This window comes from Rhopalosiphum padi, chromosome 3 (genome assembly GCF_020882245.1).
Source record: "Rhopalosiphum padi isolate XX-2018 chromosome 3, ASM2088224v1, whole genome shotgun sequence".
NCBI classification, from domain to species: Eukaryota; Metazoa; Arthropoda; class Insecta; order Hemiptera; family Aphididae; genus Rhopalosiphum; species Rhopalosiphum padi.
The window spans coordinates 9406279-9421336 of NC_083599.1; the positions used below are offsets into that span (position 1 = coordinate 9406279).

The 15058-nt window shown below is 26.2% G+C and overlaps 1 protein-coding gene and 1 long non-coding RNA gene across 3 annotated transcripts; both read left to right on the plus strand.

The window, feature by feature from the left end:
- Positions 1-249: 249 nt before the first annotated feature.
- Positions 250-1888, plus strand: LOC132927529 (uncharacterized). Its single transcript, XR_009661757.1, has 4 exons — positions 250-521; positions 1078-1188; positions 1386-1533; positions 1692-1888. It is a non-coding gene; the product is annotated as an uncharacterized LOC132927529 (long non-coding RNA).
- A 1460-nt stretch (positions 1889-3348) lies between these two features.
- LOC132927787 (26S proteasome regulatory subunit 6A-B-like) lies at positions 3349-12799 on the plus strand. 2 transcript variants are annotated; one of them, XM_060992376.1, is made up of 7 exons: positions 3349-3618; positions 3844-3980; positions 9009-9077; positions 9183-9494; positions 10275-10475; positions 10543-11157; positions 12611-12799. In XM_060992376.1, exons 1-7 carry the CDS (start codon positions 3444-3446, stop codon positions 12719-12721), a joined length of 1620 nt encoding a protein of 539 aa, XP_060848359.1. In that variant the 5' UTR covers positions 3349-3443; the 3' UTR covers positions 12722-12799. The 2 variants fall into 2 exon arrangements, with proteins under 2 accessions (XP_060848359.1, XP_060848360.1); XM_060992377.1 differs by lacking the exons at positions 3349-3618; positions 3844-3980 and adding exons at positions 5911-5978; positions 6043-6169.
- The last annotated feature ends 2259 nt before the right edge of the window (positions 12800-15058 follow it).

Below are 15058 nucleotides of genomic sequence, written 5' to 3' on the forward strand. Positions count from 1 at the left end.
TGAATTAGTTTAACATTATCAATTTGAATACATTTTTCAATCAATGAGTATTGAATAATAAAAATATTTTAGATATTTAAATTTTAGCGGCAAGTAATAATGTAGCTTGTTATATTTTATTCCAAACCGATAGGATATTATATTTTCATCCATGTATCCAAGAACTGATATAAAGCGTTTTTTTTTTGAGTGATATAAACCGTTTTTTTCTAGTGATATAAACCGTTTTTTTTTACTGTCTGGTTCTTTTTGATAATAGTTAACAATTACTTTTTTCTTGTCTTTTGTCTTACTGTCTGTCTGTCTTTTATCTCATTTTATTTCACTATAGAATTTAATTGAAATTGATTCTTTCATTTTTGTAGTCTTTCAAAACAAGTATAGTATAGGCACTATAAGTGTTAAGACATCATCATCGCCCAAAGTGACAGTCACTTTAATTTAAAAGTGACTAAAGGTGTATCAGTACTCATACTGTTTTATGTTAGAACAATCAGCAATCGATTTTATTCAACAAGCTGGTAAGTATCTGTTATTGTTTTTAAATAATCATTAACATTTAAATAATGTAAAATTAATATTAATAATTATTACCGTAATCAATCAATGTTTAGGGTAATAGCCATTGTCAATGAGTGCCCATCTACTTTTGTTTGATGAATATTATGATTAGAGTTTATGCTTTTTGTATTTTGTATATATACCTACATACAAACTGTATGTTAGGTCATGCATATTATCATCGTTTCCGACTCGTAGTTTGCGTGTTATCATCGTGATATAAACTCGTATTACTATGAAACAAATTTCTGTATTACTTAGCTATGTTTTTAATGATTATTTAAAAACATGCAAACTCCTTGAAGTCTTGAACCCTAATTATTACAGTAGGCATCTAGCGATCTCGTATATCCATGATTTAGGTATCATTCTTAAAATTATCCCCTACCTGGTTGTAAGCTAGTGCCAAAGCGCCTGCCAAGTGCCTCATGAGATTGGCAATTTCTTAAATGTTTACTCACAAAACAAGTCGTCAGACATTTCGAACATTTCCAATGTTTTTTTTTTTTGTTTTAGTTTATTGAACATCAATTTTGGACGGCGATTGCATCCAGATGGTTTTTTCAAATCTAATTCAATTTTTTCTGTACCTACCCAGAATGTTTTTACTCCCCCCGTTGAGTCAAGGTAAAGAGTAGTTTTTAAAATATATTTTTCCACTTGGTGTATAATTGCTAGGTGTTGTAACTTGTAATGGTTTAAGATATTATTGCACTACCATAAAGACATTGATATTTTATCATTGTTTTATTAGATTAAATATGTATTGATATTTTATTTGTTAAAAGATTTCAATAATTGATAATAATTTGTATTCATTTAAGGTACTATTGACCATTTACTTCATATGATAACTGAAGAAAGAGATAAAAAATGGTATTGAATTCAGTTGTTGCGTCTCTTGAAACTTTATCAAAATCTCACTCTACACAAATTGTTCAAAATATGATACATTATAAATTTCAAAATTCGGTAATTATGATATTTGCTTAAATATATAGTAGTAAAATTAATTAATTAAATTTTATATTGTATCAAAATTTTTTTTTATGTCATAAAACAATAATTTCAATACCATGAGAATGTAAATGTATTTTACAATTGATATTTGTTGTTGGTATTATTTCCAGTTGAGTATTGTTGAATCTAAAAGTTCACTATCTGCTATGAAACAACTTTGTGAAAACCTCTATGATGATTTTGATGTGGAGCTTACAAATAATTTGGTTTAATTTGCCACTAATAAAATGTTTAAATCCTCACTCTCAGTTTCCAGCATCAGATATGTTGATCATCTTAAGTCGAGGAAGATCTGATCAGATAAAATTTGTGGGTAGAATATGATTGTGTGTGGTGCTTATAATCAACACTTTTTTTTGTAACACAATTAGTTATGTTATATTTATTTTATTTTTGTGTAGTATTGCCTACTCATTATACAATATTTACTTCTATAAACAATTTCAAAATAAAATAAATTTACAGAGTAACAAACTGTGCAGAAAGTTGCATAAAATTACACAACAATCAATTTTATAGTGCTCACGTGCCAACACAAGAAGGAGTATAGTCAACTCTTGTTATCTTAAATCACAAAATAAATTCAACTTTTTTTAGTTAGTATTTTTCAAGTTATATAGTACCTCAAATACAACTAATAAATATTTAAATAAATATTTCAAAAGGCAAGAAATAAAAACGAAAATGTACTCAATCCTAAAACCTATATCCATATTAAATGATTATCCAATTTAAAATGTAATGAAATTTCAATTGAATTATATACCAAATATAAACTGCGCAAAAATATTTATACAGTGAAAACTCTTTATAACGAATCTGAAGGGACCAAGAGATTTCTTTCGTTAAAGAGAGTTTTCGTAATAGAGAGGGTTTAAAAAAAAAAAACAAAATTGTTGTTAGAAATTACGTTGATAATAAAATGAATATATTCAATATCGATAATAATGGTATTATTACGATATTAAAAGTAGATAATGAAAGAATGTAATCATTCTTGGAAATGTCGGTATTTTTGACGATTATTTTTATAATTTTTAATGCTTAACAGGTAAATAGTGTTATGAAACATAAAATATTGTTTTATTATTGAAAGTGACTATACGTTATAGAGAATGAATTGACTAATGGGTTATAAAGCAAATCAACTAATATTATGTCATGTTTACGTTATATAGAGTTTTTTGTTGTAAAGAATTTCGTTATAAAGAGTTTTCACTGTGTATAATATATATATATATCATGTATCTTCATTTAAAACTATATATTCCAAGGAAAATATTTAATTTTTATCCCAATTTCAAATCATTTTCTATTTCTTTTTTAATTATTATTATTATTATTATTATTATTTTACAGATGTTTAATTATAATATTATGAGTTTGATTATTGAATGAAATAAAAATTAATTCATTTTTACTCTTAAAACATCGATAGATTATAATTATAAATTTTACAATGTTGATGCTTATTTGGTACAAAATTATGTCGTACTTAATGATTAATTTGTTATTTGTCAAGTATAATATGCAATTTTGTTTCCAAGAAAGTAAAACCATACGTTTCTACCCATAGTGTTCTATGATTCTACCAAATTAATATTCTACTGTTATTACTAATCTAAATATATCGTGTCATACTCTATCTAAAATGAATATGTAACCATTTTATACACTTCAAATAGTGTGCTTATATTGTACTATTATCAAAACATATAAATTTAGTAGATTGAAGTAGACTTTTAGTGCAATTCTAAATATAAACTAATCTGTAAAGCCATCACATGTTACATTTTTATAGTGGAAAGAGTATAATCGATTAATAATATTAAATGTTCTGTTTTTAGTGTATACAAAACATTATGTCTCATTTAAAAGAAGGCATTCCTCTACATCCTTCTATTATATATTCTTGGGGACATCTTGCTTCAAATCACCTTTTTAAGTTTATTAACTTTGTTGATCCATTCTTATCAGCTATTTGCTCAATTTTACTTCTGACCAAGTCAGATGCACTGCGTAAAATTTATGGTACAGGTTTGTAATATTTACATTTATTAATCAAATTTTATATATTGTATGTTATACTATAAGATTAAGAGATTGCAAAGAATACATTTAAATATAATTTTGGTTGTTAGAAAGTTGCCATTATAACCTATATATTCTTTATTATTAAAGAGGTCATTTTGAACTTCTTAATTTAATCTAACACAAATAATAGAACCTTAAATCTTATCCATAATATTTATTTTATTTTAGTGATTGGTGAGATGTGTGCGTCTGTTATTGAATATGAACCATCAGTTATAGATGCAACTAAACAAAATTTGTCACCTAAATTAGAAAAAATATACAAAATTATTAATGATGTTTGGTTAATTTCCAAGGATATAAAGGTCAATATTAAACTTTTTTTTTTACTTTATGTAATAAATATATTTTGTATAGACTGTAGATGAGTTTTGCAGTTTTGCTTAATGTTATTGAAATGTATATATGTTCAGAGCATATTTAGAGTCTAATTTATTTAGGTGTAGAGTATTATTTATCAGTCTCAATAAAGTATAGATGTTATCATAAATCTTATTCCCTTATTGTATTTATTGCTTATTATTAGAGTGCGGATTTTTATGCACTAAAAAGTATCGAAATATGCCATATAATATGCAGTTATAATTTATTGCAACTTATAATAATTAATTACTTAAATATTTAATAAAAAAAATTTAGGGAATTTTCTGAACAACTTATATTTTTAAAGACTGAAAACAAACATTTGACGTGTACAGAAGTTATTGGGGTATATTTGAAGCAACTTAGTATTATCGGGTCTTAGCAAGAGCGATTAAGTTTACATTGTAGTCGATTATTTATCTTATAAATAAATATATATAAATTATTATTTATAGTGACTATAAAATTTAGTTTTAATTTTTCTACTTGACAAAATATTATTTAATACATTTTTTTTTTAAATTTACGCTTTGATATGCAATAAATTTTGAATTTTGCCAAAATATGCAAAAATATGCAATTGCATAGAAATCCGCGCTCCACTTATAATTGAGTTTATGATTTTATATGATTTAATATGGTCAATGATAAGTAATAGTAATATATAATACTTCTTATAATACTCTTTTGAATGTTGGGTGTTATTTTTTTCTGTGTTAATTTATTGAATAAAAAAGGTCATGGTTTTAATTATAATTGTCTATATTATTCAAATGATTAGTCCATAAAAAATGTATTTTTTATATTTATTTATAGCTGATTGAAAATATTCTTGGAGCATTAAGCTCAATTATTATGCTTATGAGTACTGAAACATTAAATAGAGATTGTATAGTAATTTTGACAACAAATACTGAGCTTGTATAATAAATGTTTATCAATTGGTATGTCTTGATATTGGGTTTCACAGTACTTGGCAAGGTTTTATCTGCCATATCAGAAATTATGCTAGAACCACTAATAGATATAACATGAAATGGTAAATACAATCAATTGTAACATATAATTAATTATTAATCTACAATTGATTCTATTTCCAGGTTATTTTAATGTCAGATTATGATATTCCAATGGCTATTAAAAATCATTCCAAAGTTTTAGGATGTTATACTTATTAAGGTATTATTTTATCTTGTTGTTTGATAAATTAGTGAAAAATTATAAATTTTATCTTATTATATTGATAATATATATATATAAATATGCATTCAATCAATAACATTTTCATGTTTTAATACTATTTTCTAATAATAATTCTTAATATTTTATGTTATATTAAAATGATGATATTTATTGTTAAATAAATTAATTATACACCTTATTATGTCAATTATAATCATAAGTATAACAACTTCTTAACATGTTAATATAAAAGAATATTTATACTCAAAACATGCATTTATTCTATACATATAATAAAACTAAGTCTTAAATTCTTTCTTTTTTTTTTAAAACATGTTACAAACTAGAATTAAGATAATAAATGAATAATAAACTAAACATTTTTTTTTTTTTACATTCTTACCATAAGTACAGAATAGTAGTTTTAACTATTAAATAATAAATACTTTCACTTTAATGACAATAATTATTACATTAAAACTATCAAAATAATATAAACAAATACTTTCATCAAAAACAATTTTATTTGTCAAAAATAAAATTTATATTTCAAACAATGCTCAATAAAATTGATTGATTGAACATAAGTTTTTAAATACATGAACTGATATTAAGAGATCTTTGATCTTATTCAGAGCAAGGAAGAATGGGTGCTTTATTAATACTATAAATGCTTCTAATATTAAAGTATTAAAGTTAAATCTTCAGAAATTATTCTAATTTTGTAAGATCTGCTGAAAATCAATAGCTCATTTCAGGTATTTATTAAAAATTACATAATGATAATTAAATTTAATAATAAAATAAATAATTAATTTTCAGATGAAGAACTTATTAGTAAAAACTAAAAGCTTTTATATGCTTTGCATATCAAGGACATTAATCTGAAAAAGATGATTATTTTATTGAGTTTTTGATTAAAAATATTTGTTATTATGGTCTATCAAATGTAAGTTAATTTATTTAGTATTATCATATTTCACCTTATTATTTTAAAAATGAATCGTACATAACACCTATAAAATGTATTATTAAAGTAGTCTAATATTTTTTTCCAATACGTATATTTAAATTTTAAATTGGTGTTATTATTATCTAGTATATTTGATTATAATATATTTTATTTATTAATTAATATCTTATTGAGCGTTTAATCATGATAAGAAGTCTCGTATTGTAACTAGAGTGTATTTTAATTATTCTTCAAGCATAAAAATATATTTCTATGGAAAAAGGGTGATAATACACGCTAATTCTTATTTATTTTATGATGTCTCAAATGATTACCATAATTTTATAGACCCATCAAATTTGTGAAGTATTTAGATGTAAAAATATAAAGCTTTATATTTAGTAAATGACTCACTGATGACTCTAAAGTCGACTTTATTATTTAATTATAAAAGACTAACTGTACTCGTGCACTTCGTTGCCCGTACAAAATGCATCCGTGATAAGTTTGGTTGCCTAATGCTAACATTTAACGTGAGGATAAAAGTTATATTTGGTTTTCCAGATTTGGTGTTTAAATGATATTTCCGACATATCAACTTTACATAAATGTCCGCCCAGCACTGCATTTTTTCAATCGAAAACTACCCTATCTTATGACGAAGACAAAATTACACACATTAATCATAATTCCATCAAAATTGATTGAATAGTTTCGGAATGCATTGTGAACATCATACCCTCCGTACACCAAATTTATATACATAGATATATTATAGTTAGGTATTAGATTCTGAACGGAGTGATGAATGTATTGATTTTACAATGATGTGTGTTTTTTTTTTATTTTTTTTTTTATTTTTGGGTCTGTCATCACTTTTTGGAGTAGTAATAATGCTTCGATTTTTGACTTCAGCCCCTCTTTGAAAAGGAAAATTCATCTAGTTGGTACTTTGGGGGGGGGGGTCAAAGGTAAAAAATGTCCAATAGTTTTCAAAAGCGTCGGGAAAACCCTGAAAAAATTACAGAAAAACGGGAATTTTTACGCATAACCACTTTTTGACAAAATCGATTTTTTGATTTTACTGTAACTCAAAAACGAATCATTGTAAATACTTGAAATTTTCACCAAATGTTTATATTATAGTTATCTATTTGCGATTAAATTTTCAAAATATTTTGACCTTTTTGAAGCTACTTATAGACAATTGAAATTTTCGACTTTTCTAAGTTTTTTTCTTAAAATGTCAATAAAAAAATTTGGCTATCCAAAAAATCTTTAAAATTTAATACAAGGTTTATTATAAGTTGTACTTATCGTAGTAAAAAAAAATCAAAAATCGTTAGTCACAATTTTTGTTCATAAGCATTTAAAGTTCAAATATTTACGAAATATATCAAAATCGCTAAAATTTGCAAGGAATTTTGAAGTTGAAAATTCATAAAATTTTTGTGATTTATACTTAAGGTTCAAAAATCCAATACAAGGTTATCCATAAGTTTTCCTTTTAGTAATTGTAAAAAAAAATTCCCGCGTCAATATAGAAAACATTTTATGTGCGTATGAAATTTAATTTTTTACGAAATCGCGTAAAATATTGTTATATTACAATTTAAATATAAGTAATAATAATGTAATATATCCAACTAATTATCATTGACTGACAAATCATCTCCGTTCAGAATCGTTTTTCGTATACATTGATACCCGTAATTCATTCAAATTTAACACATCTACACTTTTTTTTTAATCTATGTATATAGGTAAACAATTTACATGTTTTCAATTGTTTATTAACTTAGACAAATCGTATTATGGGATAGGATCCTTCTCCGTAATAAAATCTTCCATAAAAAAAATAAAATTAAGACTATCGGTTGAGTAGTTTTCGAGAACATTAGCATCAAAGTTTTCAATTTTCGATTTTATATATAAAGATTTTCATTGTTGTTTTTTTACATCCAGATCCGTATTTTTTTGTTGGATTTTCCTATAATTGTATTACATAAGAACCTTCTCCTGACAATTACGAACACAACAAAAAATGAATTAGCGAAATCGGTCCAGCCGTTCACGTGTGATGCGATGAGAGGGAAAAAGGGAACCATTTATATATATAATATATTAATTATTTTTTTAATTAAAAAAGAAAAAAGCCACAGGTTTTAAAATAACATAAAGCACTATTTATAAAAAAAAAAATAATAATTTTACCATTGCATGATAAAAAATATTTAAGCTTATTTATTATAATAATAATATAAATATAAATCTATATTTGGCTGATACTGTGTGTCTGATAACCAATCCTTTATAATATCACAAATTGTAGTCATTGCATAATTATAAATCATGTAGTATTAAGATATACATATCTGATTATTCTGATTTAAGATGTATATTATATTAAACCACGGTCTTCATGACTTTATGTATAGCCATAGAACATTAGATCATGATGTATTGACTATTTATGTCACAGAAACAATAAAATAAAAAAATAAAATAAAGATATATATTATTATTCCATGTTTCGTTCATGTTTACGATGACTTTTTTTATTTTTCCCGCTACCATTGCATCACTGCAATTTAAAGATACAAAATCAAATACAATTTTGAGGTTAGAAAATAAAGTTTAATGTGGTGATATCAGCAGAAAATCAACAATCATTGAAATTTATAAACAAAAAGAAATAACAAAAGTTATTATCGTCTTATTAGTGATTATTTATTATTATATTTGTATAGTAAGTTGCAAGTTCTATACTTATCAGATTAAATTATTAAACTTCATACCTTACAATAAATATTAATGTTACTAAAATTTTTAACAGATATTAAACAAGATGACTCAAGAAGGAACCAGTAAGACATTAGCAGATCCATCAGTTTGGGAGGACAGCGTAAGTGCTGTTTTTTTTAAATTAATTTTATTATTAGTACATACAACTATACAAGTATACTATATATATATATATATATATATATATTTATCGTACATAATTTAGGATCGGGTAGAGGATGCGATTTTACTCATGTCTAATGAAGCAATAATATCACGCACCCGTCTACTAGACAATGACATAAAAGTCATGAAAAGTGATATTATGCGTATTTCGCATGAAATGCGATTCCAAGCTGATAAAATTAGAGAAAACACAGATAAGATTAAAGTCAACAAGACATTACCTTATTTGGTATCTAATGTCGTAGAGTTATTAGATGTTGACCCACAAGATACTGAAGAAGGTAGTGCTGTTGTTGATTTAAACAGCAGAAAAACAGAGAAATGTGCAGTTATTAAAACATCAACAAGACAAGTTAGTAGTTGTTTTAAATCTTAATAATTTAGTTTTATTATTTCCTCATTCCTTGATACAACCAGTGGCGTATTTACGGGGAGGGGTTGCTGGAGGTTTCCACTCCCTCCCCCACCAGGTTAGAATTTATTTTTTTTAAAACAATCGTTTATTTTAAACTTATTGTACAACATTTTTAACTTGTTAAAGATTCAATAAGATAATGTATTATCTATCTGTTGAATGTAGAAATTTATCAACATTATTATCAATGATAACTGGTAAGACGTATCGTGAAATAACAATATTATGTTCAAATAAAAATTGTGCTATGATTGGATACACTGTTATTTTAAAAAACATTTTTTTTTTTGCTAAGGCGTCGCTGTATTTATGACAGTGGTATCACAGAATAGATTAAATAATAAATAGTCTTAGATCATATACATATATATGATCTAAGTAAATAGTACGACAAGTACGAATTACCAGTCTAAAAATTTTCAAAGGACCTATTTGGATTTGAAAAAGGCAGTTAGTTTGGCGGAAAATACCTTAAATAAAATAGAAAATTTTAAAAAAGTGGATAAAAATAGTTATAAGACAATTTTAAAAAATGCGTCTAGATTAGGCTATTAGCACAAAAAATAAGATGTTCTAATTGTGAATGAATTACTTAAGAAAGCTTGACTTTATAATTTGACTACATTTATGTACATGAATATAATGTAATACATTTCCCCCCAAAAAACTAGTTGTAAATACGCCACTGGTTATATCAATCTGTTATTTTTATTTTAGACTTACTTCTTACCTGTTGTTGGTCTGGTAGATCCAGAACAATTAAAACCAAGAGATCTGGTTGGTGTTAACAAAGATTCGTATCTAATACTAGAAACATTACCAGCTGAGTATGATTCTCGTGTTAAAGCAATGGAGGTTGATGAAAGACCAACTGAACAATATGTAGATATCGGTGGCTTAGACAAACAAATTCAAGAGGTAAGTTATCAATTATAAATTTCAGTATATTTTCGTCGTACTAAATCCTGAAATCATATTATTTTAGCTTATTGAAGCTGTAGTGTTACCTATGACCCATAAAGATAAATTCCTTAATCTCGGTATACAACCACCAAAAGGAGTTCTTTTGTATGGTCCACCTGGTACTGGGAAAACACTTTTAGCTCGTGCATGTGCTGCTCAAACAAAGTCGACATTTTTAAAGCTTGCTGGTCCACAATTGGTACAGATGTTTATTGGTGATGGAGCAAAATTAATACGAGGTGCATTTGCTTTAGCTAAAGAAAAAGCTCCTGCAATAATATTTATTGATGAATTGGATGCTATTGGTACAAAACGTTTTAATTCTCAAAAAGCCGGTGATCGAGAAGTACAAAGAACGATGTTGGAACTCCTTAATCAAATGGATGGTTTTACTTCAACAGCTGATATAAAAGTGATTGCAGCTACTAATAGAGTAGATATTTTGGACCCAGCATTGTTGAGGTCTGGTAGATTAGATAGAAAAATTGAGTTCCCACACCCCAACCAAGAAGCTCGTGCACGTATTATGCAGATTCATTCAAGGAAAATGACCAAATTTGATGTTAACTTTGAAGAACTTTCAAGATCTACTGATGATTTTAATGGGGCACAATGCAAGGCTGTTTGTGTTGAAGCTGTAAGTTAACTATTATCACCAGTTATATTTACTATGTAATAAGATTGTATATTTAAATGTTAGCCGATAGTATAGATTGAACTGTTAGAAGTAACAAAGACAAATACCTTTCTATACTCTGTACATGTAATACAGTGATACTTCCATACAATGAAGTCGAATTAGCAACAAAATAATTTTGTAGTATAGGGAATTTGTTAAATAGAATCAAGTATTGACTAACAATGAAGGTCATAGTTCTTAAAAATATTTCGTTAAACAGAAAATTTCGTAAAATGGAAGTTCGTTATATGGAAGTTTCACTGAAGTAACTTCATGGCTCAGCCCGTGACTGATTTAGTCAGACCACGATCCTCCATCGAATCGATTTTTGTCGTCAGCTTTCATTTCTGACGATCAGTCACGGTCGAAAAATTGTTGTATCATAATAATCTTAGTATAATACAAGCTTGATATAGTTCTTGATATAAAAAAAAATTGTGCGGGTAACAAGTACGTGCGAATGAAGTGAAACTTTTTTCAATCAATTCATTTTTTTTATCAGTGTAAATAAATTACTATTACATGAACAAGCAGTTGCATTTTAATAACACATCAATCCAATTTGGTTAGCAAGGTAACAGTCTATCAACCAAACTTAAAGTTAATAGTATTAATAATCATCAATATTTTTAATAATTTAATACATTTTTCGGTATTATAGTCGTTCGCGGTCCGTGACGGCCTGACTATCGTCTTTTTTTCCCTCTGTAAAGAAGTTTCACTTCAAAAATGACACTTCCATGTATATTGCACTTGGCGCCTACTAAAGTACTAACCTGACACATTGCCACCGCTTGAAGTTACTGATGTATAAAATCGTATACATTAATATTTTGTATATTAATTGTTGAAATTATTTACTATGAAGTTGGACATTGAAAAGTTGTCTCTTTATATTACCATATTTTATAATTAATTTCAAAACTTATTTTTAGATTTTATTTCTCATATTGAGATTAGTTTTGTTTATTAAAAATATATATTAACATAAGACTATATAAGAGTATAATTTAGAATTCTGATTCCATTGGAGTTTATTTTGACCACATATCCACATTTAAAAGTCTGGTGTTAAATAATTATAAGTTATGAAATGTACACACTTCTGTTAATAGTATTATTTTTACTCTAATTTAGTTGGTTATGTGTTATTAATACTTTAAAAAACTATGCCAGATTTAACCTTGGATTTTTGGAAGACTTGTAAAATATCCATTATAAAATTAGGAAAGTTGCTTTCTGTACAACAGTTGATTGATTTACTGTTATGGATGTGTTGAATTTGAATTAAATCATTGCATAAAAAAAAAAACAAATCTGAGCATATCAGAATACTTCTTATAATATTTTAATATTTTATATTACTATTAGCAATATTGTACTAAATAAAATTATTTATTTCATGTTTTAGGGTATGATTGCTTTGAGAAGAGGTGCATCAACTGTTACTCATGAAGATTTCATGGATGCCATAATGGAAGTCCAAGCTAAAAAGAAATCCAACTTAAGCTATTATGCTTAAAAAATTAACAGAACATATTCATTTATATCTTTGTAATGGTTTTTTCATCTACAAATAAATAATTAAACTATTTCTTCATTGCTGTTCAACATTCATTTTGAAGCAGTTAAAAAAAATGAACGGTTTATTAGAATTCACATTTTTACCTAAATATATACAGGGTGTAACAGATAGAACTGACTTTTGGAATAACTTTTGTTCTAATTAACATTTTCAATTTTTTTTTTATCATTAAGAGACCCTAGCGCTACATGTATAATTTAAATTTTTTTATATTTATTACTTAGTACTGAAAATAAAACAAATTAAATTTGATTTAAATTTTTTTGAATAATTATAGCCAATTTGTGAATCTGATTATAAGAACAATTTTGTTGGTAAAACAATTTTTATATGGCAAGTAGTTTATTTTTTAAAATTTTTTGATTAAATTAATTTTGAAAGTAATAACTTTTTTAAAAATATGAGTTTTGAGAATTTGTTGACATGAATATATTTCTTAAATTATTTACTCGTCATAAATACTAAAAAATTTTATCATACGTTTAAGTACTATAATTTATTTTTATTTTTTTGAATCAAGTCTATCTGTTACACTTTGTATAATGAAACTTATGAATAATATCAACTTCCATACTGTACATGCGTAAAATCGAAAACTTTGGAAAGATATAACTTCCAAAATAATGATTTGCGATAATTTTTGAATTAGACTTTTGTATTCAATGGTTTCAAGCATACATTTTGGGGGAAAAGAATCAAAAAAAATCGTGTGGAAACTAAACTGCATTTGTTCCATAAAACTTAGCTGTCAAATATAATTTAAGTAATTTATGAGTAAATTTGTCGTGAACCGTTCACTATACGACCGTCGACTGTGCCGCCGCCGTGTCCTTAATTGTCCCTAATCAGTAATCATTACTTCATTAATTTATATGTAATAAAAAACCAAAAATATGTACATATATACATAATTAAAATGGTCAAAATATGTAGTATAAAATAAAAAATTTTAAATTATGTTACAATTGATGCTACACTTAGTTATTTTCAGCGGTAAAAACTTATCTACGGAAAACAAACAAAACGACGTCAAAAAGTGGTTTTTTAATAAAAGTAACAATCATGAAAATTATAGAGAACAATATTCAGGACGAAACCTCATTGATTTTTTTGGAAATTATAAGCATTAAAAAAGTCAGTTATATAAAAAATGTAAAAAAAAAAAAGGTTTTTGTGCCTTCAATTAATTATTTGTTCCCTTTGCCGTTTCCAGCGTTGGCTTTGTGTTGTATCGGCAGTGGTACCAATCATGCATTATGCATTACACACTATTCATCGAATTGTGAACCAGACTACCATAATATCCAATATTTCCGTTTGGTTGTTTGCCTGAACTCGATAGTTTGATACTACCCTTGTCCCTTACATTCATATACGTATTGTATTCCTCTTATCTGTCGTTTGGCGTCAGTGTTTAACGTCTGTGTTCATGCTACTGTCTGATTTTTTAACAGCAAATTTACTACTGAGTCAGTACCGACATTTCATTGTTTCCGTCAACGTTTTTTTCTTTCTTTTTTATTGAACATTATCCAATAATAACAATGAATTCTTTGGTAAGTAATTACAAATATTTGCGGTAAAATAGAACGTGTTTTGTCGTTATTCGTAATGCTGTCGGATAACAAGACCTGCTTGTTGTGTTAGTTGTTTACACCGTATACGACATGTGTCCATGCCCTCCACATGCCAACGGCGGATTTTTTTGTTACCTTCTGCTTCATCAATCGTGATTCTCGCCGTATTTTCCGTCTTAAATTTAGTATTTCATGGCGTTGGATTCTACCCGGCTTGTCAACACTTTCGATTTCATTCTTGTAAACGCTTGTTTATTTCATATAATATGTAGTATATAGTATAAAAAAATTATGATTAACTGGTACCATGGCGTCTTGTCTTATAGAAAGTCATTATGTTTATAGCCCTAAAAGTGGTGATAGTCGTCTATATACCTGAAATGTACAACCATCATTGACCTACCTGTATACAGTTGAAAATTATTATCATTTACATTGATTATATTTAGCACGATAAGTCAACTAGCTTTTGACGACAAGTAGATTTTATTAGTTCGTAATCATCTGATCCATACAAATTAATTTATTATATATTGTGCGCAATACAGTATCTTGACATTATGTTTATATCGTTTAACATTCATAAAATCTGTATGCAAAATTAGAATGTTCGATTATGAATTATTTTGATACAAAATGTAATTTTGTTAATTTTTAAACCCCAATTAATAATTTAAAATGTTTATTGTATTTAGGT